This window comes from Myxine glutinosa, chromosome 11 (assembly GCF_964187855.1).
Source record: "Myxine glutinosa chromosome 11, kmMyxGlut1.1, whole genome shotgun sequence".
NCBI lineage: Eukaryota > Metazoa > Chordata > Myxini > Myxiniformes > Myxinidae > Myxine > Myxine glutinosa.
In genome coordinates this window covers 113,859,953-113,885,761 of record NC_136271.1, presented here as the reverse complement: position 1 = coordinate 113,885,761, position 25,809 = coordinate 113,859,953, and the positions used below count along the sequence as shown (strand labels likewise).

General features: G+C 44.7%; 1 protein-coding gene and 1 long non-coding RNA gene across 3 annotated transcripts; one reads left to right on the top strand and one right to left on the bottom strand.

The window, feature by feature from the left end:
- Positions 1–540: 540 nt before the first annotated feature.
- Positions 541–12,807, bottom strand: LOC144894336 (cilia- and flagella-associated protein 300-like). 2 transcript variants are annotated; one of them, XM_078787022.1, is made up of 4 exons: positions 12,671–12,807; positions 3,747–3,919; positions 3,260–3,326; positions 541–1,136 (listed from the first exon to the last, which is right to left on the bottom strand). In XM_078787022.1, the coding sequence occupies exons 2-4, from the start codon at positions 3,917–3,919 to the stop codon at positions 1,008–1,010; spliced, it is 369 nt and encodes a 122-aa protein (XP_078643148.1). In that variant the 5' UTR covers positions 12,671–12,807; the 3' UTR covers positions 541–1,007. The 2 variants fall into 2 exon arrangements, with proteins under 2 accessions (XP_078643148.1, XP_078643147.1); XM_078787021.1 differs by lacking the exon at positions 12,671–12,807 and adding an exon at positions 4,473–5,564.
- On the top strand, positions 6,259–15,308 carry LOC144894337 (uncharacterized). The gene is made up of 2 exons (XR_013625033.1): positions 6,259–6,922; positions 12,682–15,308. It is a non-coding gene; the product is annotated as an uncharacterized LOC144894337 (long non-coding RNA).
- Positions 15,309–25,809: the final 10,501 nt, after the last annotated feature.

Below are 25,809 nucleotides of genomic sequence, written 5' to 3'. Positions count from 1 at the left end.
CCTTTATTGTATGTTTTATATGTCCGGTTATTTTTTTTTTTGGTGATTAATGTTAGCTCTTACACGAGCCTCGATTTTGTATTAAAAACAAAACAAAAAAAAACTGTGGTGAACAGTATCATCATGAACATACTGAAGTTGCAACCACGTGAGAATATGTGTCGTGTACAACTGCGTGAGCACCATTTACAAAGGGTGTGAGCAGCATGATTGAGACGTTTTAAACAAGTAAAGTCACAGGTAATTAATTGTTTCAAGGGCTATCGACATAGCCTGGAGATATGCACACTCGTCTCAAATGTCCAGCATGGATTTGAACCTCGAGCCAACTATAAACCGTCACCCTGGTGCTCTGAATGAAGGGCGAGACATCATTGCGTGCGCCGGCCTACATCGGATTGACGGTGTGTAAGCTTGATCAGCACACCCTGCCAATTTGTCACATATCACCACCATAGGTGTTTTCATCTTCTCAGAAGACGTTCACTGCTTTCGGACAGCATTCAAATTTTCATTTCTGAGAATAATATGAATCATGGCCAGAAGTGGAAACAGTTTAATGAACATGAATCGAGCAAAGATACAGAAGTGAAGTGCAGTATAACAAACCAAATTTCATCATTAAATATATATTTTCTGACATAAAACAAAAATACAATTAAGTAGCAGAAAATGTTTTTTAGCAAGTGAAAATTTTAATCGAGTTTGGAGTGAAACAAGAAAGAAGAAGAGTTATAGATTTAATAATTCAGAGCCTCCCTAGGTCATATAGATCACAGTAGATCTGACATACAGACCAATTATAATAGTCTCTTTTGTCCCTTCGGAATGGGAAAATGTAACAATTGTGGAACTTCTTCAATGGTTTTAACCGGGTGAAGAACTCGGGTTTGTAGATAGTTTCAACTCTATCATTTGTTTTGGCTTTAACACCCGGTAACTTCAATCTGTTGGCAATATTGTTAGCGTTAACTCAAATATTCTCACCGCCAACCCAAGGTAACATATTACCAACCGGTTTTAGTCCCGTAACAATGGTAGAGTACAGTTGCTTGATGTTTGCTTGGATCAAGTATGAGGTAAGCAAAGTTTTGTTCATGCTCACGTGGAGATGGATAGCAACTTCCATGTTTGTCCTGCAAAAAGATTTCATCACATGGAATGATTACAACGGTGTTAGAGATAGTGGAGGTCATAAGCATATAAAAGTTGTTGGAAATCCATAATGGTGTTTCGAAAGGGGAAATAGACCCAGTGGTGCCCATCTCCTCTGCGGACCAGGGTTCTGAGCAGCTACGGGAATCGAACCCGCAATAGTAAATGCAACGAGGTTTCAGCAATTGCACCACCATGAGTCTCAATTTTTAGCTCACCTGGAACTAAGTTCAGATGCGCTTATGCGATGGCACCTCGTCCGTCCGTCCAGTCCGTAAACACTTGCAACATCTTCTCCGAAACCGCTGATGGGATTGTGACCAAACTTGGCACAAATAAAATTATTATGTTTTGACTAAAGTTTGCTCACGACGTTAAAAAGAAAAGTCCTCCCCTTTGGGGGTGTATGGGGGAGGGGGTTGCCCCCCCAAAATAGGTATTTCCTTTCCTTTTCGATGAAACTCGACCACAACCTTCATTACCCATGATGCACCAAAGTTTGTTAAAAGAATTTTTTAAAAATCGGGATCTAAGGTAGATTATGGGGGAGGGGGGGAAGGTGGAGGACAGGTGAACCTGCCCCACAAACATAGGTATCTTTTGTTTGTTTGTTTAAAGTCTTATGATTATGTTAGTATGATTCTACCTGCTGCCCTGCCTTCTAGCAACCATTGAAATTGATTTAAAATACCTTTAGTCAGTGCAGTATACTGTTTATTCTACCAGCTGAGCACCCAGGGGTATTGCACGTACACTACATGACCAAAAGTATGTGGACACCCGAACATCGAACATCTCATTTCAAAATCATGGGCATTAATATGGAGTTGGTCCCCCCCCACCCCCCTCGCCCTCCCCTCTTTGCTGCTATAACAGCCTCCACTCTTCTGGGAAGGCTTTCCACTAGTTGTTGGAACATTGCTGTTGGGATTTGCTTCCATTCTGCCACAAGAGCATTAGTGAGGTCGGGCACTGATGTTGGGCGATTAGGCCCGGCTCGCTGTCGGCATTCCAATTCATCCCAAAGGTGTTTGATGGGGTTGTGGTCAGGGCTCTGTGCAGGCCAATCAAGTTCTTCCACACCGATCTCAACAAACCATTTCTGTATGGACCTCGCTTTGTGCAAGGGGGCATTGTCATGCTGAAACAGGAAAGAGCCTTCCCCAAACTGTTGCCACAAAGTTGGAAGCACACAATTGTCTAGAACGTCATTGTATCCTGCAGCGTGAAGATTTCCCTTCACTGGAACTAAGTGGCCAAGCCGGAACCACGAAAAACAGCCCCAGCCCATTATTCCTCCTCTAACAAACTTTACAGTTGGCACTATGCATTCAGGCAGTTGCGTTCTCCTGACATCCGACAAACCCAGATTCATCCGTTAGACTGCCAGATGGTGAATTGTGATTCATCACTCCAGAGAACGCGTTTCCACTGCTCCAGAGTCCAATGGCAGTGAGCTTTACACCACTCCAGCCGACGCTTGCATTGCCCATGGTGATCTTAGGCTTGTGTGCGGCTGCTCGGCCATGGAAACCCATTTCATGAAGCTGCCGACGAACAGTTGTTGTGCTGGCGGTGCTTCCAGAGGCAGTTTGGAACTCGGTAGTGAGTGTTGCAACTGAAGGCAGACAATTTCAACGCGCTCCACGCTTCAGCACTCGGCGGTCCCTTTCTGTGATCTTGTGTGGCCCATCACTTCGCAGCTGAGCTGTTGTTGCTCCTAGACGTTTCCACTTCACAATAACAGCACTTAACATTTGACAGGGCAGAAATTTTACAAACTGACTTGTTGGAAAGGTGGCATCCAATGACGGTGCCACGTTGAAAGTCACTGAGATCGTCAGTCCGGCCCATTCAACTGACATTGTTTGTCTATGGAGATTGCATGGCTGTGTGCTTGATCATATATACCTGTCAGGAATAGGTGTGGCTGAAACAGCCGAATCCACTAATTATAAGAGGTGTCCGCATACTTTTGGTCATGTTGTGTATGTTTATTATTATTATTATAGATTTGTTAGGTTTTGTATACCGTAGTTCTAAGGACATCCTTTTCGTGATTATAGTGCTTATCAAGAATGTGTTGCTTTCATTCGATACTTACGTAAGCAGTAATTCGATATACAGCAGATGTAATCCGTATTGACTTGGTATCTGAATCCTTCACAACACTGTAAGGAATAAAATACAGTGAAATATTTTCTCCATTCTGCAATTATCTGAAAATCCCCAAATAATACAGGTGACAACTTGTCACTTCAAGCCTCCTCACCCTCCTCGACACCATGCTGACTACAATTGTGATCCATCACAACATCACCCACGGTGATACTCAGAGCAACTTTTGACAAACCAGATTAATGATGACCAGAACTCCCATACCGTCCATTTTCATTTCACTTCCATACTCAGCTGCCCGTGTAAGATCATTGTTTCTCAAATTAAAACAAATTACAGCACATGTTCTTTTTACTATCAGTAAAAAATAAGCTTTCTGAAATTTCTCATTTGTAACCTTGACTACATCTGGGGAAAAGACGTAAGCATGAGTTCTGTATGGGAGCTTATGTATAATATTTGAAAGTGCTGACCCAATGAGTTGTTTGTAAATATCCTTGGTAATATCAAAGTAAGGATCAATGACATCTTCAAATTGACACACAACACCACCAAGGCACAGGTGGCGGAAAAGCACGTAGAGGAACTCTTTCTTCTCCCTTTCACTGTAGGTTTCCGCGAGCTCAGAATCGGGCATCAAAAGCATCTGCAGGAAGAAAACGTCATAATCGTCAGCGTCATCGTAATAATATTCAGCATCACCAACACACAATTGCAGATCCTAATTTTATCTTCATCTTTTGAAAGATTTTCATGCATTGTTTGATGCTCATGGATAAGTGAAGGACTGAAATGACTGAGTTGTGATTTTGTGGATAGTGTGGAGTCTTGAGACAGGGAAGGAGAATAAAAATGGTTAAGACTTTGAAGAGGTTCCTCATTGGGAAAAGTTGGACAAAAAGGACAAATCTAACAAGGCGAGTGAACCATTTTTGAATTTTCTTTTTTGAAGTTAAAATAAGTGAAGGGTCGGGACAGTAATGTGGGAGAAGTGGGGTGAAAATGAAAGGTATTTTGAAAAAGATGGAAGCAAGGATAAGGAAGGGAAGGATTATATATGGGAGAGGAAATGAAAGGAGGGCAGGGGGGGTGGGGGGGGGGAGAAGATATAATATTTTAATATATGCAATTTTTGTATATGTATATCTATATATATATATATATAATATATAAATCGATGGCCGCTCATGTTGCATCACCTCTCGTAGTCTGTCTGAAATCAGAAAATCCCCACAAGGTTCATCAAGCCGTTTGACCAGTCGGCCATTGTCACGGGTGACACCAACAGCAGCCAGGCGGTCAAAGAAATTGAGGGTCACCTGGGTGCAGTACAGCTCTTCAGCAATGGCCTGCTGCACTTTACACCCTAACAAAAACAAAAATTTCTCTCACATCTGCTGTACATTTTTCTACTTTAGTCTCTTTACTTCAGGGAGCAAGCATTCATTTAACCAGGATAGCTCAGCTCGGGCACGTGGCTTTGAGCTGTCATCTGGGTTCGTTTCCCAGCATCACGATAAAGCGTCTCCCTGGTGCTGCAACAGTGAGTACGGCCGGCGTCCTTCAGATGGACATTAAGGCAGTTGCCTTGTCTACTAGCGCTTGCTTGTGAATGTTAAGTATCAAGTGGTACCTTTTGAAAGGAGTCAGCCATTTTGTTTTGGTACCATTACCAAAATCAAAAGTCCAATTTGAAAAAAAAGCTCAAGTACTCCAATTGTACCTTCATAAACTCTTACTCATCCTACCTAACCAAGGTACTCAATCACGACCAGATCCAAATCAACACTACTGTGCCCATGTAGCACCAAGACCCTCAGTCAAGACAGCCAAATCATTCATGAGCCTACCTGCTGTGGGACATGGGAATCTGAACTCAACTTCATTTGAGTAATACAAATTAAGCAGCATCTAAAACTACTGCATCTTCTAAGTCTACAAAATTAAGTTAAGTGCGACCCCTGTTAGTAGCAATTTTGAGCTATGGCGGCCATCTTGAATTTTCCATTTTTGCTTACTTTCTCATCTAATTGCATCAAGGAGGTCAACTGTCATCTGCTTGGAAATCAACCAACATCACCGCTTCACACAAAAAGGTGCAAAAACAGATCCTAGCAACTACAGACCAATCAGCCTTCTCCCAATTATCAGCAAAGTCAAGGAATCCATCATTGCTTCGGATATGAAATCTTTCCTCTTCTCCATTAGCTTGATCTCTGATCATCAATTTGGTTTCAGACCAGGTCACTCTACTCTGGACATGCTGCTTCTGCTGTCTCAACAATGGATGGAGGTCCTCAATGCCAAACAGGAAATCAGAGCTGTCTCCCTCGACATATCACGTGCCTTCGATACGGTCTGGCACCCCGCTCTGCTCACCAAACTCTCCTCCTTTGGTATCCATGGAAATCTCCACGCATGGCTGGCGGACGTCCTCTCTAGTCGTAGTCAACGTGTGGCCCTGAATGGGTTTCTCTCATCTCCTCTTCCTGTTCAGGCTGGAGTTCCCCAAGGCAGTGTTCTGGGCCCTGTGCTTTTTCTGGTCTTCATCAATGATCTCTCTGCCTCTCTTGAAAATTCTCTCTATCTCTTTGCTGATGGCTCCACTCTCTGCCACTCCATTCCTCATCCCTCAGATCGGCAGTCTGCAGCCTCCTCACTCTCTGCAGACCTGGACAAAATCACAGACTGGGCAAACAAGTGGAACATGTCTTTCAATCCTGACAAATCTCACACTCTTACGACGTCTCTCTGAAAAGACCGACTGGACAACCTTCCCATCTACTAGTGGACATCTACTAGTGAAACCACTAGTGAAACAACCGAAAAATATTTAAATGCTTTTTCAAGGTGTCATGCTTTTTTATCTATTGGCTTAGCCTGGTGTTAGCTTAGCGGTTAGGGTGCTGGCTTGGGATCCTAGGATCCTGGGTTTGAATCCCGGTTTATCGCTGAATTAACACCAGGGGGGTTGACTCAGCCTGTCATCCTTCCGAGGTCGGCAAATTGAGTACCAGGTCACTGGTAATTCCCTGTGTGTCGCAAGAGGGGACTAACAGGGTTGGCGGCAGGAAGGGCATCCGGCCATAAAACATTGCTTCAAAAAGGGGACCAGGGTGCCCCAAAAAGGCCAACCCCTGCTCTGCGGGGAAAAATGGCCTCTAAAGGTGGTTCATGCCTTTTTATCTATTATCTTTTTTTTTTCAGGAAGCGTTTCTCTTTGGCTTGAATTTGTTTTGCTTGTCCTCGTGCAATAATGTTTCTGTATCCTCACTTGGTTCAGCTAGAAATGCTTTTCATATTATTGCGCAAATTTGCTGCATTTGTCATTGGTTTGTTGTTGCTGTTGATACTTCAGTTGACTTGCATATCAGATGAAAGTTTATTTATTTATTTATTTTTTGACTCGTGTTTTTTCCCCTTTTTTCTGGAATCTGGGAGAGTCCAAAGTTGTGATTTTGTTTATTATGTGGTGATAAGGTACATGTGTTTCATCGCAGGCATTCACGGAAGCGCTGGGAGCGCTTTGTACACAGTGAGAATCAACATTTGGTGAGCCCGGAGGCATTGGACTTTCTGGACAAGCTGTTGCGTTATGATCACCAGACCAGACTCCCTCCCCGTGAGGCCATGGAACATGCATACTTCTGTAAGACAACACAGCTCAAACATCCATTGTCTGTAGATGCAGCAATGTACAAATCACTTTTTCTTAAATACGACGTCCACACAGCCTCCTCTTAAATACCACTAAAGGTGGTTACACAGCAATAAGCTCCTGATCTTTTCAAAAAGGCAAACCCGTATGTTTATAAAATATATTTGAGGTTTTGTGCGAGTTTGCAAAGGTAAAATGCAATGCGCTTCAAATGAATGAATATGAAACTCAATTAAAAAACCCTCTTTTTCTATAGTATCTTCTACCGCACTATACTACCAATGGTGAAATGACAAGTCGCTGCTTTCCAGCTGAGAATTGCCCAGATGTTTGGTTCTGATTTGAACAGATACCTTCTGTACATGGCCTTGGAATGGATTTTGTTGCTTTCTTTCATCACGCCATGTCCAAGACGAATAAAATGTATGGAGTTCAGTGAGGAATGTTTATTTGCTGTTAGAGTAGAACCCCCATCATGGTAATGAAGACCCGTGTAATCCTCAAATTCACCATGGGGAATGTTATGAAGTGAAGACTACAGGCCAAACTAACTTAACAAACCATTGAGAATTCCCTTCAGGGAAGAGAATGCCGACATTTTTGGGCAAGATACTAAACTCTGTCATGACATAAAACCTTTAATAATGAGATATCGGGGTGCAAGGCAAGCATCAGTGCGATTTGGAATACCACGCAAGAGAAAAGGACACAGACACGGTGCAAAAATAGGGTGTATTCTGGGCCTAAAAATGTTGAAATGGGATTGGTGGAATGCCACGCCTTGGAGCACATTGTTGAAGTGTGATGGAGGATCTGCGGGATTCTGGGATGCCAGTTACAGGCTTGATAAAACTGTATGATAGACTGAATAAAATAAAATAATATCGTCAATCCCACCTCAAACTTGTAAAAACAATTTTTCCATTTCATTTATTATTTTGCAGGTAGCTCAATCGAGACATGCATTGTGCCCCTGCAGGATTGCAAAAAAGTGAACCAAATCACGATTGAGTAGCTCTCATGGCGCAAAGATTATCATCATTAGCTGTCCTATGACAGGATAAGGCCAATTCGTGAAATCATTGAGTTACAAAAAATAATTCCAAATAGTAGAAGGGGTTAAACAGAATAAGTCACCGATCATTGATTTGGGTTAAAAGGGCGATTCATATTGTTACATTTGTGGGGGTAGGGAAGAAATACCATAATGGAGATAGGAATGTATAGGTTTTAGCTTGGACCTTGGACGTGAAGAAGAACCCAGATGTAATAAGTAGGGAACCTGTCAGGTTAAGTGTTTGCATGTCGCCATAAGGGGCGTGGTTTTTGTGTTAACAAGACAGGGCTTAAGATTAATTCCCGTGTGTAATTGCTTCCTGTGATTTTCCCTTCCGGTTTTACATTCACTTGGTCCCTTAAACCACAACAACCGACATTGCCAATAGAGACTACACTCTGCCCCGACAACTCGTAACGAGAGACCACACCCCGAGAGTCGAGATTGGTCCAGGGGACATGGAGTGGTGTTGACGAAGCTCGGCGATTGGTCAGGGGTGATTTCAGAGGTCGAATGTTTGAGAGAGAAGAAGACGACATCTCCCCTTGCTCGCTCTCTTAGTTATTCGTCGCGTGAGGGAACGGCTGCGTTTTCGTGCCCGGGCACGCTGTGGAGTGATTTTGGAGCCTTTGTGAACTGTTGGCACTATCAAGGAAGAGATTGTCGCAGCCGTCGAAGAGGAGCCAGAAAGCGACGCTTCGTGGGGCTTGTGGCGGTTCAAACGGAGTGGGACTTGACGGAAGAGCGATTCGGCGCCATCTTACTCCCGCCGACGATCGGGCCATTGGCCGAACTGTGGGACCCGTTCCACGGCCACCAGGCATCCCACAGCCCTTTTTGAGGCCGGAGCTGAGTACCGGCCGACGAACGAAGTTTTTTTTTTTTTTTTTTTTTGTATACAAGATCGAGGCTCGTGAAAGAGCGAACATTAATCACACAGAAAGACAAACAGACACATAAAACAAATAACATCGGGAGTGGTAGACAAGATGGGGAGAGAGGGGGAAGGACACAAACACAACATTTGAGAGCAGTGACCGAGAGACATGGAGACATCGAGAGATCTGTGGGAGGGAGAGGGCTTTGGGGGGAGGCATGTGAAGGGGGGGGGGGGTGGGAGAGGTATAAACATATGGACACTGCCAGGACTTCCAGGAAAGAAGTTGGAATTTCAAACAAGGTGGATCTGGGGTGAATTAGTGGGGGTAGAAAAGATCAAGGTTTTGGATGGGGGAAGATAAGAGATGGTGGTGAACAGCTGTTGTAAAGACCTGGAGGGAGGAGTGGTATTGAAGGGAGTGTGGGAGTTTGTTCCAGAGGCGGGAGAAAAGAGGAATGAAAGAGTGAAGGTGAGCAGAGAGCCGAGATTTCGGCAGTTTAACCATCAGAGGGTTGCTGGCAGATCTTGTGCGACCTGTAGGAATATTTGGGGGACAGAGCACAGAGAGAGCTGGGGGAGCAAGGCCGGAGAGGAGTCGGTAGAAGACAGAAAGACCACCTACCTGCCTGCGGTGAGCGAGTGAAAGGCCCTCAGAGATAGCTTCATCGCGGGAGATTCCAAGGATTTTGAAAGCTTTGGATTCAACAGCGTGAAGCCGAGCCAGGTGTGAGGCAGGAGCACCAGCCCTTAGGGGAGAACAGTATTCCATTGAGCTGCGGATGAAAGCCTTGTATGTGGTGAGGAGCTCAGGTGTGCCGAGGAAGGACTTCGCACGACGGAGGATGCCCAGTCGGCGACTGGCTTTGGAGGCCAGCTTGGAAATGTGGTTTTCCCAAGAAAGATCATGGCAGATAGTGAGACCCAAAAGCTTGAGCGACAGAACTTCTTGGAGAGGATTGTTGAGAAAGTAGATGGGAGGGTTGTCCAGTCGATCTTTTCGGAGAGACATAGTAAGAGAGTGAGATTTGTCAGGATTGAAAGACACTAGGGCATGCCCGTACGATATCTATATCTAAAATTATATCCCCCCCCCTCTATTTACATGAAATGGTTTGGTCCAAAGCGAACGGCTTGCGAGTACGGTGACAATCCCCCCCCCCCCCCTCTATTTACATGAAATGGTTTGGTCCAAAGCGAACGGCTTCGGAGTTTGGTAAAGAAATCGCCATAGCGTGCCCAAACGCGCAGGAAAGCGAAAGAATCGCAAATTTAAGGAAATGCCCGTACTTCCGTAAGGAAGAGAAAAGAAATGAAAAGGAAAAACATTCCAAACCGCGAGGGAAAACAACACGGCACGTCGACACAACAACGTGTCCTGTGATTGGCCGTACGTAGCTGCCCCCCAAAAAAAGCTTTCACCGTCCGGCGACTGAATTTAAGGGGAAAAATAAAACGCTCTTCGCTTAAAACAACGCCCTTCGCTCTGACTGAATTGGGACAATGTTTTTATGTTTTTAATTGAATTACTATCCGTAATGGCGCACGCTCTCACGGGAGCTCCGGAAGGTCGTATATCGCAGTTACGATGAATCGCAAATTAGTTTTTATTAGTTTTAAAACATAGTTTAACGCCAACATAGCGCCAACATAGTTTGCAAACGTGAAATAAATGAATGCGCTCTCAAATGTGCCGTCCGAGGCAGAGTCTGTTCGCCACGTTCGGCACACGTGATAGCTCGCTGCTCTCTGATTGGTTGAATCGTTTTTTGGACATAGCTCGGTAACTGCTTGTCCGATTAATTTCAAACCTTGAAAAGGCACATCCTCGGGTCCCCAGCAATATACCTGGCAAGTTTCAAGTATATCGGACCGGTAGTTGTCGAGAAACAGCGGTCACAGACAAACATACATACAAACATACAAACATACAAACATACAAACATACAAACATACAAACATACACACAGAGATTGCTGGAATTATAGATAGATTAATTTCAAACCTTGAAAAGGCACATCCTCGGGTCCCCAGCAATATACCTGGCAAGTTTCAAGTATATCGGACCGGTAGTTGTCGAGAAACAGCGGTCACAGACAAACATACATACAAACATACAAACATACAAACATATAAACATACAAACATACAAACATACACACAGAGATTGCTGGAATTATAGATAGATGCATATTCTCGGGCACCGTTGGTCCGATTGACACAAAAATTTCACCATCGGAGGGCGTCCGCCTGTACAATTTGTCGTAATTATGATGTCATAGGTCATGTGGTATGGACATGGCCATCTTGGAAAAACGTTGCACCTCTATCTCCGAACCCGCTCCATGGAAAAAATTTAAGCTTGGTGCATTGTCAAGTACTCCCCATGGAGAATAAGTGTTGATGATTATGGCATCAGTGCCTTCTTTATGATATCGTAATTTGACAAGTACAACGCTTGATCCGATCAGTATGAAAAAAAATTCTCTACAACTGTTGCTTGGTCGAAATTTTCACCATAGGAGCGAGCGCCTCTTCCTTTAGAATTGTTTCATGATTATGATGTCATAGGTCATGTGGTACAGGCACCATCTTTGAAAAAACAAAAAACCGTTGCACCTCTGTCTCCGAAACTGCTCCATGGGAAAAATTTAAACGTGACTCATTGTAAAGAACTCTGCATGGGGAATAAGTGTTGGTAATGATGACGTCATTGGTGCCTTATATGACATCATAATTCGACAAGTACAACACTTTATCTGATCAGTTTGAAATTGATTGAGCGTTAGCTATACAACAATTATATTAGAGAATGTGAATTTATGATGTCATTGGTCTCGTGGTCTGACAGCCATATTGGTTCAAATGAAAAAACCCTTTAAAAAACCAGAGTTGGCTCACACCAAGTTGACTGCGTGGGGTAAGTATTCTATGAATACTATGTCGTTTCCATAATGCATTTCTGTGATTGTATTTCCTTTAATGTAAAGCACACCCCTCTATATAACCTACATTCTGTTGCTCTTGATCATCTTCCATCTTTGCCCGTATTTTGGGAGATTACGGAGACTTTGCTATATTGTCGTGCGTACTGAGCCTAAAATTTGACTTTGCCATCAAAGGACAATTTAATACATTTTGGTCAACGATGTGCATACAATGTTGTCGGGGTTGATTGAAAAAAATTTTAAATCGAGGGGTTTTTTTTATTTTTATTTTTTATTTTTTGGGGGATAAATTTACTCGATTGAAGCCAAATTTTAGAGATGGCCTCCATCGACGACCTTTAAAAACGCCCACCAATTATTGCTGATTCTTTAATGAGAAGGGTGTGGGAGGGTTGTAGTATTACTTGTATCACAAATTGGCAAATGGAGCAAATGGAGAACATATTTACCCTCACCAGAGGAGGGGGAAGTATTGTATTTGTATTTGGGTTTGCCTTGTCGACACATAATGTGCTAAAGTCGGCCACAAGCTCCACCTGGTGGTGGCTCAGCCAGTATTGCACGTAATCTTTTTTTCAACCGATCACGTTTATAAAGCACGTACTACAGCAATACGTCCTACATCAATAAAATACGTGTATCTATAAAATACAAGTGTATTTTATACGTCTATAAAATACATACTTTGGGAAAGTGAATGTATACAAAAAAACCGAAACGGTCTGTCCGTCACACCAACATAAACAACCATCATAAATGCATCGTCTGCACACTGCACCAACACAATATATACCATACAAACACCCCATAAAAACAAGTCCTGGTGAAGGTCTGCAATCTAATTGCTTTCTTTTTACCGTTGTGGCAGGGATGAACTCGCCACGTGGCAGTCTGACATCATCTCAGCCCATGCTCCCACCACCCGGGACACCTGTAGCTGCCCCCGTGGCAGCTGCTGCCGGCTCCCAGCCCTGAGAAAAACGGTTCTCCTCCCCGGGGTAGGCATGCTTGGCTGGCCTCACACTCTCCCATGCACTGGGCAACGGGGTCTGGCCTGGACGAGCCGTCCCTTCTCTTCCCCAAGCTTGGCGTTCGATGACAAACATGGCCAAGTGTGGTGTTCCCATCCCAGGCACACTTTTACCTCCCCCCGTCTGTCCCAGTACAAGCATTTCGACCTCGACTTTGCCTTTGTCTAAATGGACCTTCCCGAGCCAGGCATTGCTTTTCCCAGCCTAACGGCCCTGAGCTCCATTTCTCTGACATGGTGACCTTCCTGTCCCAGCCCACAAGTCCTCAATTTAGGATATATCCCTCCCCTTCCCCACCCTCCTCAGCTGCTGTTTACAGTATGAAGGTTTGGGATTTTTCATTTCTTATGGGTCTTGCTTTTTTATAGCATTATGTAAAACATTTGTACAAAACTTGTGGCAGTACAAGTCACTTTGCCGTACCTTTGGCTGGGTTCATTGTAAAGACTGTGTCCCTCTCCCCGAGATTCGGAGCCAAGGCTTGTTGTTCTGCATCCAGGAAGGAAAGAGCGAGTCGAGTGTTTATTGTAGGTTGCCCAGGGTGCAAACGGAGCAGGATACCTATGATGTTGGCAGATGGGAACGACCCCTTCTGCTCACCGTATTGCTCACACCACCCCCGCCCCCCCTTTCCCGCAATTTCCCTTATTCTTTGTTTCTCCCTCTGAGCGTATTGCCTGCCTGGCTGCCCTGCATTACGCGGGCACGCAAGGCAGAGAGACCCAACAAACAAGATTGTGTCCAGTTACCTGTCTTGCTGTTCATTGGGACGTTTAAACGTATTCATCTATTTTGAGTATCATTTGTGGTGACCTGCTAGCATTTGATCGTGTAAACAAATCCTCGTACAAGTTGTTTCACCTTTGATGTGTTGATAAAAAGGGGGGCGGGTGGGGGGCGGGGAAGAAAAAAAAAGGCAGTTTCATTTTTTGTTTGTGCTCTTAAATTGCAAGATTTTTGCTGTTGGAGATTTTCATCTTTCAGACTTGACCCTGAAGGAAGTTTGCAGTTTGAACGGTTACCAAGGGGAATGAGGAACTGCTTCATTGGCTGCACAATGGTGACTGCGTTCACCTGTCTGCGTTGTACACCTGCTCACGTGTTTCCAAAGGGATGGGAAGAGGTGTGTGTGTGTGTGTGTGTGTGTGTGTGTGTGTGTGTGTGTGTGTGTGTGTGTGTGTGTGTGTCTCTGTCTGTGTGTGTGTCTCTGTCTGTGTGTGTGTCTCTGTCTCTGTGTGTGTGTCTCTGTCTGTCTGTGTCTCTGTCTGTGTGTTGAGGGCCATACTTTTCTCATCTCCACTGCTCATAAAAGGTTGTGTGTGTGTGTGTGTGTGTGTGTGTGTGTGTGTGTGTGTGTGTGTGTGTGTGTGTGTGTGTGTGTGTGTGTGTGTGTGTGTGTGTGTGTGTGTGTGTGTGTGTGTGTCTGTCTGCATCACCGTGCCAGTTATCCTGCTCGTAGTCATGCAAATGAATAAAAATGATGAGACCGGTTAACTTTTCTACATACGAACCATTTCCAATGTATTTTTCACAATTTATGGATGTGGGAATTTACTGCGTGATTTGTTGACGTCGCACTTTCCCAATGGAATATGAAACGCTGTAGTAACTGCTATCCGTGAGTCTGCACTGGTGCTCAGATCTACTGTAATCTATATACCCCGGCAAGGCTCTGCGTCATGTGCTGTTTTGTTACTACTGCAACCAGTCCGGATGGATTGTGGACATTTTTTATTTTTGTGTGTGGAAGAAATGGGTAAATGGCTTGGAATTTTTTTTGGCAGCTGGTCTTGCGATCAGCTCATAATGATGAATGTCTTGTCGAACAAATAATGATGGTTCGGGGGTGGGTTTAAGGTTAAGGTAACCTCAAAATGAGCAGAGGTGAACTTTGGTGACCAAGGTTTTGTAGTTTTCTATAGAAGAATATTGTCTAGACTTGTGGAGATCAGGATGGAGGGTTATTTTTGTTACGAAATTGGCAGCAGACAGCTCATGTCTAGACATTTTGCTTGAGGCTGGCATGGTCATTTGCAACCACTTTTACACATTGATAATTGCGTGTAAAAAGCTTTGCTCTATTGTTTTTTTAAAATTTTTCTCAGTGTTTTTGTTTAGGGACAAAAATATGTCTGGAGTCTTCACAGCTGTATGTGCACAATGCATATACACGATAGTCCAGGGATATGTTTAGCGGGAGGGCTCTAAGTCTAAGATATATGTGTGTTTGTGTGTGTGGTTTGAATTGAGGATCCGAAGCTGTTCATTTTTGTGAAACTGTTGCCCATGCTACTCCAAGCAGTTTGGAAGCCAAGCTTAAACCACCACGACCATGCATTTTGATACAGAATGAGTACATGAAATATTTAAAAACCGTAATTATCTCGAATTTGAGGTCCTTGCAGCATACCTTGCTTTGGATTTGGACAAAAAGGTTGTAATACAAGTGTTACTTGAAATACTGCATTGTTTGTTGTCCCAGTAATTGCTTTATTTGGAACAAAGACAAACTGACATCTTCGTCGCAGCTCTTAATTTTACAACTGCAAAAACTGTAGTTCATCTTTGTGCATTTACCACTGGTATTATTGTTACTTCCATGCGGTTATCGAGGGGACGGAGTGGTATCGGCACCGTCGGTGTCACCATTTCTTTCGAAAGGAGAAAAATATGGGAAATTGCAGGGGATGGGGATGGGGTGGTGGGAGAAATTTCAAAGCGGTTGACCATAATTGTTTCTGAATGCAAATTCGACTCGCGGAAATGCAAGAAATACCTGTGGATGAGATGTGGTAAAGAGTTCCTGTAACTGGCAGAGTACCCCGCCCCGTGGGGTACCCCGCCCCGCTGCCTCGGCTATTCCCGAAAAATAAAAAAATAACCTGTGTTGTGCCCACATGAAGTAACAATATGCATAATGCTTGTGCATATATATGTCGTGGTTATATCGAGAAAGTAGCCGATTTACGTTGTGCATGTGTTCCTAAAAATTGTGACGTTATTCGAATATGATTATTCCCATATACAGTGCATTGTGCTATGAGGAGAGGGATGCGTTGCCAGGAAAAGAAATTTGGTCACACCAACTTAACTTAACCTTCACTTACCCTGCCACACTAACGGGGGGGGGGGGGGGGGGGGTTATCTCAAACCCCTTTTACATGTTACTAATAATGGCCAAAGCCCCACTAACGAGGGTCGAGTACATCATGGACATACGTGGTACACTTCACCACAGGGTGAAACATGTGAGACTGGGAGGTAAAGCGACTGCATCCACTGAACACTTGCCATGTTGTCTGTTCTCCACCAGCGGGCGCCATTGCTGTTGCACTGGCAGACCGCACACCACTGTATTGAAATTTTTCGCAAGAAGCACAACAGTACTGTACTTAATTTTTGAACGATGTTATTTTGGACTCGCATGACTTAAATTGACTATTGCCCCATAATGTGTTAACGGCATTCAATCAAAATGACGCAAATAGACTCGACGTAAATCGGCTTTTGGTTTATTCCGATTTGGTAATAATTCTGATTGGTTTATTTTTATTTTATTCTCAAATTACTCCCCTTCCTGTCCGGGCTGGAGATCCTCAAGGCAGTGTTCTGGGACCAGTGCTATTTCTGTTCTTCATCAATGATCTCTGATGCTCTGGAAAATCCTCTCTATCTCTTTGCTGATGACTCGACTCTTTGCCGCTCCATATCTCACCCCTCAGTTCGGCAGGCAGCAGCCTCTTCACTCTCTGCAGACCTCGACAAAATCATAGACTGGTCAAACAAGTGGAACATGTCTTTCAATCCTGACAAATCTCACACTCTCACAGTGTCTCTCGGAAAAGACCGTCTGGAAAACCCTCCCATCTACTTTCTCAACCATCCTTAAAGAAGTTCTGTCACTCAAGCTTTTGGGACTCACTATCTGCCATGATCTTTCCTGGGAAAACCACATTTCCAAGCTGGCCTCCAAAGCCAGTCGCCGTCTGGGCATCCTCCGTCATTCGAAGTCCTTCCTTGGCACCTCTGAGTGCCTCACCACGTACAAAGCTTTAATCCGCAGCTTGATGGAGTACTGCTCTCCCCTCTGGGCTGGTGCTCCTGCCTCACACCTAGCTCGGCATCACACTGTAGAAACCAAAGCTTTCCGAATCACTGTAATCTCCCACGATGAAGCTGAATCTGAGGGCCTTTCACTCGCTCACCGCAGGCAGGTTGGTGGTATTTCTATCTTCTACCGACTCCTCTCTGGCCTAGCTCCCCCTGCTCTGTCCCCCAAATATTCCTGCAGGACGCACAAGATCTGCCAGCAATTCTCTTCTGGTGAAACTGCCAAAATCAAGACTCTCTGCTCACCTTCATTCATCTTTTCTCCCACCTCTGGACCAAACTCCCACACTCTTCAATCCCACTCCTCCCTCCAGATCTTTAAAACAGCTGTTCACGACCATCTATTATCTTTCCCCACCCAAAACCTTGATCTACCCCTGTTAAAACACCCCAAATCCCCCTCTTTCAATCTCCAACTTCTTTCCTGTAATTCATAGTGGTGGTCATTTTCTTTCTACCGTGTACCTCTCCCCTCCCCCCCAGCCCTCTCCCTTCCACATATCTACCGACGTCCCTGTTCTCTACTGTTGTGCTTGTGTGCTCCCCTCTCTCTCTCCCCCTCTTGTCTCCTGCTCCCTTCCTTGTATGTTTTATGTGTCTGTGCATGTTTTCATGTTTAATGTGTTGGCTCTTACACGAGCCTCGATTCTGTATACAAAAAAAAAATTACAATTGTGGTTGTGGCGTTAGACCAGCTGTGCAATCAATGGGTATATGCGAGACCTAGAGCATACATACATTCTGACATAGAACAGAGACATAGAGCATACATACATTATGTTATGGGTTTGGTGGGGGTTGCGATAGGACTTCTTGGACCCACCTCCTGGCTGATGACTTCTGGAGCCGACGGGCCGCAGATAACTCCTGGCGCGAAGTGTTGCTAAGCAACCACAAGCGCAGACTAAGAGGATTAATTCAGGCAGGGTCCATCGTCTAACTCAGTTTTACCTTTCTGGCGAATTAAACCCCCCAGATGGGGTACTATGCTCTCAATGCCCCACTGCTGTCAATCAAAACGGCTGAGCGATACTGTAAATAGGATGCTTGCTAATCTCGGACCACAACGAAACGTCGGGCAGAACTCTCTTTTACTCGTACAAATTATGGTCTCATCAATGGAGAGACGATCGAGCAGTTTATCAAGGAATTGGCAAAGGCACTACCTTACAAGCAAGCAGTGTCACACGAGAAAGCTCTTACCCCTAACTTGTAAGCCCTCTTGGCCAGTCAATGTCTCATGATTCTACACACGGCAGGCGCCTCATCATTCTGGGGAAAAGCAGTTAAGAATGATAGTGAGAGAGGAAGATGGTGTATTGGCAGGTCCCAATGGTGGTTGGGCCCAACGTGAATAAGGGGAGGGTGAGGAAGAAGAGAAGGATATAGGATGTGGTGCGCATTGTAGGGAGAGCTGCTTTAAGGTGTTAGAAGAAATTGTGATATGCGAGTCAGTAAACCATTCCCATAAAGGAATGATGGCGTATGGTTGAGTACTTGTGCGTTCAAAGTGAACAAATTAGATGTAATGAACGCCACAGACAGAAAGTGAATGTGTTTGGCCAGTGTATCCTGGGAAACGCCACAGCCCGTCAGTTCTCCACTGCACCACGTCACCAACCCGTTCGTTCTCGGAGATTCAGCCTCACAGGTTCATCCTTGACTTCACTTTCCCCAGTCGTGGGCAAAAAGTCCTGAGCTCTTGGATTCTCCTGCCTTGTATTGTTCCGGCGAGAGGCTGAGTTTAGGGACCGACCAGCATCAAACTGCACTGGCAAGTGTTATTTTGGTCCTTGGATTCTTGTTCCATGTAGTTCGAACCAACTGGAGGGCTGTCTCCCCATTGGTCTGTCCTGTCTCCCAGCGATGCTCATTGTGTGGTGGTTCGTATGCAGCCTGTGGCTACTTGCTTGGATCCATTATTTCTGGAGGTGCGGCTGTGCCGCTGATGCAATTTTCCCCCTTTTACCAGTAAGCTGGTACTCATTTTACCAATCTCAGAAGGATGACAGGCTGAATGAACCCACCTTGTTATTTCAATGGCACGACGGGATTTAACTCAGGACTCTAAGATCTCAAGCCAGCCATCTTAACCGTTAAGCCATCACCAGGCTTCTCATTGAGCAATTCCAGCTCCTCCAGTGATACTGTCGACCAGGGTGCACGGCTTGGCTCTGCGTGATAATGTTTGTCGCTTGATGGGATTTGTATTCATGGTCTGCGCTGTTTGATGCTGATAATCGATTGTACTCGTTCTGTAATGTGGGTTTTGTAATGGGGTTTTTTTTTGCCTACAAAGTCGAGGCTCATGGAAGAGCTAGTACAGTACAGTGAACGGATCGGGATTGTACTGACATAAACAGGACGCAAAACACGCATGCAAGGGGTGGACAAAATGGATACAGAAGTCAACTCCAAGGAGGGAAAATTGGTAGGAGAGGTGAACTGGGTGGGGTTATTGAGTTTCGAGAAGATCATGCTTTAGGATTGGGGACAGTCTGACATGGTGGTGAACATCTGTCTTGAAGAGGTGAAGGGAAGAATGAGATTGAAGAGGGATGTGGAAGTTGATTCCACAGGTGGGGAAAAAGACGAACAAACAAGTGGAGGTGAGCAGTAATCCTGGATTTTGGTAGGTTCACCAGAAGGGGGTTGATGGTGGACCGTGTGAGCCCTGTAGAAACCTGGGGAGGACAAAGCACGGCAATAGCAGAGGGTGCAAGACCCAAAAGACAGAGAGAACACCAGAGTTGTCTGCAATGGCTAAGTGATGGACTGCTTCAGCGTGAGAGATTCCAATGATCCTAAGAGCCTTGGATTCCACTGTATTAAGCTGAGCAAGGTGCGAGGCAGGGTAGCCAGCCCAGATGGTAGAGCAGTACTCCATCAAACTGTGGATGAAGGCCTTGTAGGTGGATCGGAGTTCAGGTGTACCAAGGGAGGACTTTGTATGATGGAGGATGCCCAGTCAGCAGCTGGCTTTGAACACCAATTTTAAAATGTGGTTTGCCCAAGAATGATCATGGCTTATAGTGAGACCCAGGAGTTTGAATGACTGAACTTCCTCAAGACGATTGCCAAGAAGGTAGATGGGAGGGTTTGCCAGACGGTCCTTTCAGAGAGAGAGAGAGAGAGAGAGAGAGAGAGATCGTGAGTATGACATTTGTCTGGATTGAAACACATATTCCAGGTGTTTGACCAGTTTGTGATATTTTTATGGTCTGAAGAGAGGGAAGAGGCTGCTGCCTGCCTGTCTGAAGGATGAGGGATGTCATTGCACAGGGTGGAACCATCAGAAAATAGATAAAGGGGGTTTTCCAGAGAGTCAGAGAGATCATTGATGAAGATCAGGGAAAGGAATGGGCCGAGAACACCGTCTTGGGGCATTCCAGCCTTGACAGGGAGAGGAGATAAAAGGATTCCGTCAAGTGCCGCACATTGGCTATGAGAGTAGAGGACATCAGCAAACCATTGTGGAATTGGCCTTGGATTCCATAGGCAGACAGTTTGGAGGGTAAGACAGAATGCCAGACTCTATCAGAAACATGAGATATATCCAGAGAGATGCCCCTGATCTCATGTTTGACATTGAGGGCTTGTTGGGTAAGTAGAAGCAGCATGTCCAAGGTGGAGTGACCTGGTCTGAAACCAAATTGGTGATTTGGGATGAGGTTGTTGGAGAAAAGGAAGGATTTCATATTAACTACTCTGATGGATTCCATGACCTTGCTGATGATTGTAAGAAAGCTGATCAGTTTTCCTCTTTTCTTAATGTAGTGCAGAGATGTTTGCAGATTTACAAGCAGATGGAAGATTACCTGGTACAAATAACAGGGTGTAAAGGGCAGAGAGAGGAAGTGCAAGAGCAACAGAGCAGGTTTTTAGGACATGTGAGGTGATACCGTCCAGTTCAGTATCAGAATCGTAGTCGAGGGTTGAAATAACGTTCTCGGGTACAAAAGACAGAGTCTGGGAGCGGTTGTGTGTGATTGGGTGGAGTGGGTACCGAGAGAGGGGGGATAGGACACAAGATTTGAAAGCAAAAAAATTGAGGCATTCGGCCTTCTCACAAGTTGTCAGCTGTGGTGCCATTTAAAGAGAGGGAAGGGATGGAAGGAGAGCATGCATCAGAGACAGACTCAACAAAGTGCCAACAGGATTTAGAGGGGGGAGATAAATGTGAAAGTTAATCCTTGAGGTTGGATTGATGTTTTCTGGCTCTCTTGAGAGTGGACTCGCTTATTGTGGATTTTTGGAATGCACTGAGATTGCTTTCGGTCAGATTTGCCTTCCAGGAAGAGAAGACAAGTTGTTTCAGAGCAACTACTTCATTACTGGATTCAGTGTACCATGGGCAGGAAGAAGGGTAGGATAATTGAAGACAGATGGGGTGATTCTGTGCATGAGAGAGAGCAGGATTTTGTGGAAGAATTCCCAAGCTGAATTAATGTCAGGGGCAATAGATATGGGAGACCAGTCCTGAAGAGATGCCTCCTTGCAGTCAATCAAGTTGAGATGAGTGGTTAAAAGTTTGTCCATGTTGTCTGAATCAGATGTAGATGTAGATAGAGTTGTCTCTGTTGGGAGGATGGTTCAACACAGATGAAAAAGAGGTTATTCACAGGTGTGGTGAGAGAGACATTGATTGAGAAGGATAGGAAGAGAAAGAAAGACAGAGGATTTAGATTGGGAAGAATCACAAAGGGTTTCAAATCTTCCACTCAAACACAACACATTTTCTTTTCCATGACTGATGGGAGGAGTGATTTAGCAAAACCTCACACAGCTGACACACCAGAAATGGTTGCAGGAGTTGACGCGTGCTGAGGGAAAACCGTCGCATTACGCTGGACGAAGTGATCTCCGAATTGAACATTAGCAAAAATTGACAAAACCCAGGCCCCAAAAATCAAACAAACCCCGTATTTATAACAGCCCTCATATCTATAACAGGCCGTGATCAGTTGAATGTGAGCCCCTCTCTGCTGAATACAGCGATACATGTTTTTACCGGTTCCAGGTCATGTTTTTGGTCGAGTGCGGGCTATTCTGGTGATGCAATGCCCTCTATAGGTTAGGGCGGAATTATTTTATTGTTTTAGGCCTGATTTCAACCCATTAATGAGCATAGATTTTGATGCGGTCAGTGCACCTTCGTTCGGCATCAGACAAAATATGTGGCCAAGTTTCATCAAAATCGTGTTTGGTTCAAGCGACATTGACAAGTATTTAGACTCACTGACTGACTGACTTACCTGCGGGAGACTGCTCGATCGCATAAGCTCACCGTGCTAGAGTCCAGGTGAGTTAAAAATGCCAAGTTCCATGCATTTGTTTTCTGTTGAGCTAAACTATCAGCAATCATCTGTTCACGTGATAATTTATTTTCAAGTGCCCCTTTATACCGTCAGCAATCAGGTAGCCGACCCCACACTAAAGTGGGAAATAATTGGGGGCTTTAAAGGTTTAGTCGTGGTTGTGTATTCGGCGTGTGGTTGTCGTGTATTAAGACATGCATGACACAATTTGTGATCTATTGTTTATTATCGAAATTTGAAATAACAGTTTTCATTTTAATAAAATCTTTCTATCTTAATATTGTTCTTCACTGAAAGCCTTTTCTCAATTCCAAAATGTACATAAACCATTTTACTCTTCACTTCCTTCATTTGGTTTGTAGATTCTTGCCTTCCTGCTCCAGTCACTAATCCAATTGTCAGAATCTCAATCTTCTGCGCTTACTTGCTGAGTTGCTCTTCATCTTTGCCTTTCTCTTTCTTTTTTCCCTCTCACAACTCTTAAGCTCAACTCTCTCTATCTTACATATACGTATAGTGGGGTGGCTTAGCCCAAATATTCAAAAGAATTGTGCATTTTGTGATACAAGCACCAGATTTGGCACAAATGTACATTAATATGTTGCGAACATTTTCAGATATTGGGCCACTTGAAATTCTCTCTTTATGTCCGCCATATTGGATTTCATAATGGCCGCCACTTGAAATCTACATTTGCTATTATCTCTGGACGTAATGCAGCTATTGACTTGATTCTGGTATCTAAATGTATGTTTATGGGGGCAAGGAATCCAATGGTACCAATTTCAACTTAATATTATCTATCATAGTCTGTTATATAATTTTATTTGGAAATTATCTAGGCAAATATTGGATTCAACACAATACTTTGAAAAGAATGTCTTAGTTCTGTAAATGTCTTAGGTATAATACTGACATGCTACATGGTCTAGTATTTGAGGCTAGGTGTACTGGTATCTGAGGCTAGGTATATACCGGTACTGAAGATACGTGTACATAAACAGTGTCATGTTAACAAGTTCAGCATTGCCACAAGTACATGTATGTTGTTGACTCATCGTCATGTGCAGTCCCCTTCACACACACAGAGGGCTGTGCACTGAAGGGCAGCCTTTTTGCACTTGCAGCGCCTCACACACACCCTTTCTTGCACTTGCAAGAAACCAGCTCAATGCAGCTGTGAGCTGCCTCAGTTAGCCTGGTCCAGTAAGGTGTGTACTGTCCTTCTCCAGTCCTTGACAGTTCAGGTGTTCCACAGCATTCTTCACGACGTCCATTGAGTGCCGGATCATGGCCACTGTGTGGGCACTCTCCAGGAAGAGTGGAAGCAGCGACGTGGGGCAGATGACTCGAGCATCTGGTGGCTGTCGGCTGGCATGAAATGCAGCCCAAGATGTGTTGTCATTGTCCACTGTACCAGTGTTGTCTTCCAGGACTCGCTTTGCATTGCCTAGCCATTGGTATTCTTCATCAGTCTGCTGTTTGAAGTCTCCTCTGGTCAATGACGCCACTTTAGCAGCTGGGACAGGCGACTTCTTGATGCTGCTAGTGACAGGGGGTACATCAGTGTAGTAGTGCGGCAAGGGGGCGACTGTCTTGGACCGTGCATCCCCAGATCCTCCAACAATGACGATACTCCGATCCACTCCTTCACCAGTGTAAGAAGGATGTTGTATGAGGGAGATAGCGGTACCATGGAAGGAGTCCTTTGATGTTGTTGCACTGGGGTTGTGATCTATGTTGTCTACAGCGGCAGTTGTAAACACTTTGCCATGCATCTTCGGAGGGCAGACCACTCGTTCTCTGTGAAACTGTTGGCAGACACTGTTGCCCATCTGTGCTGAGAGCTGGAGCACTCTATCATAGGAGATGCTCAGGCCAAGGTGTGACAGTCTGTCGACCAATTCCTTCTTGCGTGTATGAGCATGCAGCATCATCCCTATGTATATTGGAAGTGGGGTCTCCTGTGCAACACTGTGCCTGACACTGGTGGATGATGTGGTGCCACGTGTTCGCTTGTGTTTGATGCTGTTGAACTTCAGTATCTGAGCTGTGGCAATTGCTGCAGGGTTAGTGTCTGCCATCTGTTCCTTGATGCTGGGTCCCTCTAGGATCATACTGACTAGGGCAAGCAGCAACGGTGGCACAGATTCTTCTTGACATACTTCAGGGAATCCTGTGAAGGGCTTGGCTTCTCCAAACATGTGACGGCGAACAATCTGTGCAGCATGGGCAAGATGGACTGCATCACTATCACTGTCCAGCTCGCAGGCTTTGGCAAGAGCAGCACCGACATCTTCTTCAAATGCCATCAGGATGTCTCTCCCCTTGGTGTGTGCCCGCATGTCAGGAAACTGAGCCAACAGTCTCTGTTTCAGTCGTGTGGAGTGGACTCTCGTGTCGAGCTGGACTCCTAGCTGTTCCATTCTGGACTGATAGAGCTGGACAAGGTCAGCCAATCTGAATACTGGTGCCGTCTCCTCATCTTGTCTGGTTTCTTCAATGTAGAGGACGAGTTCAGCGAAGACAACTGCCGACATTGCTCGCTCTTGTTTTGTGTCCTGTGATCCTGTTGACTGGGCCTTTCTTGTGCGATTGTAAAGTCCTATCAAGCACCGTGGGTGATACTGGGCGTCCAACGCTATCATGTCCCCACCACTGAGACGGCCCAGCAGTTCTGTATCACCAAGAAGGGTTGCACAGGCACGCACCCGTTTGTCCATTTGGAATGTTGCAGCTTTCCGAAGACTGTCAGCCCCAGCAGGTTGTTCACAGAAGAAACAATTTTCTGGGACCTTCTTCTCTGTACTCGATGAGCGTGAATGTAACCTGGTGCGTTTGCATGCAGCTTGTTCCTCATCGCTCTCACATTCTTTCTTGAGTGCTCTCTTTTGTGCTCTCTGCAGTTTGGTGTTGTTGTACTGGAGCCTGCATGTCTGATGATATTTTGCACCGTGTGCAACCATCGCAGCTTCAATGCCATGACCATCATCGAGTCTTTCCAGGTGAAATGATCCTGGAAGCTCTCCAAGTTCACTGAATTTGACCAAGTTCTCTGCGAGTGAACTGTACCCACTCCCAATGTCTTTTCTCTTTGATTGGTCAGGTTTGGTCAGTGTCTCCGTCTCCTCAAATACTAGACCATGTAGCATGTCAGTATTATACCTAAGACATTTACAGAACTAAGACATTCTTTTCAAAGTATTGTGTTGAATCCAATATTTGCCTAGATAATTTCCAAATAAAATTATATAACAGACTGTGATAGATAATATTAAGTTGAAATTGGTACCATTGGATTCCTTGCCCCCAAAAACATACATTTAGATACCAGAATCAAGTCAATAGCTGCATTACGTCCAGAGATAATAGCAAATGTAGATTTCAAGTGGCGGCCATTTTGAAATCCAATATGGCGGACATAAAGAGAGAATTTCAAGTGGCCCAATATCTGAAAATGTTCGCAACATATTAATGTACATTTGTGCCAAATCTGGTGCTTGTATCACAAAATGCACAATTCTTTTGAATATTTGG

Excerpts from the sequence above, each read along its gene's own strand:
- LOC144894336 (XM_078787022.1), bottom strand. The coding sequence starts at position 3,919 with ATGCTTTTGATGCCCGATTCTGAGCTCGCGGAAACCTACAGTGAAAGG. Across the intron at positions 3,327-3,746 it reads ATTTACAAACAACTCATTGG|TGTTGTGAAGGATTCAGATA; the intron begins GTCAGCACTTTC and ends TATTCCTTACAG. Across the intron at positions 1,137-3,259 it reads TATATCGAATTACTGCTTAC|GACAAACATGGAAGTTGCTA; the intron begins GTAAGTATCGAA and ends ATCTTTTTGCAG.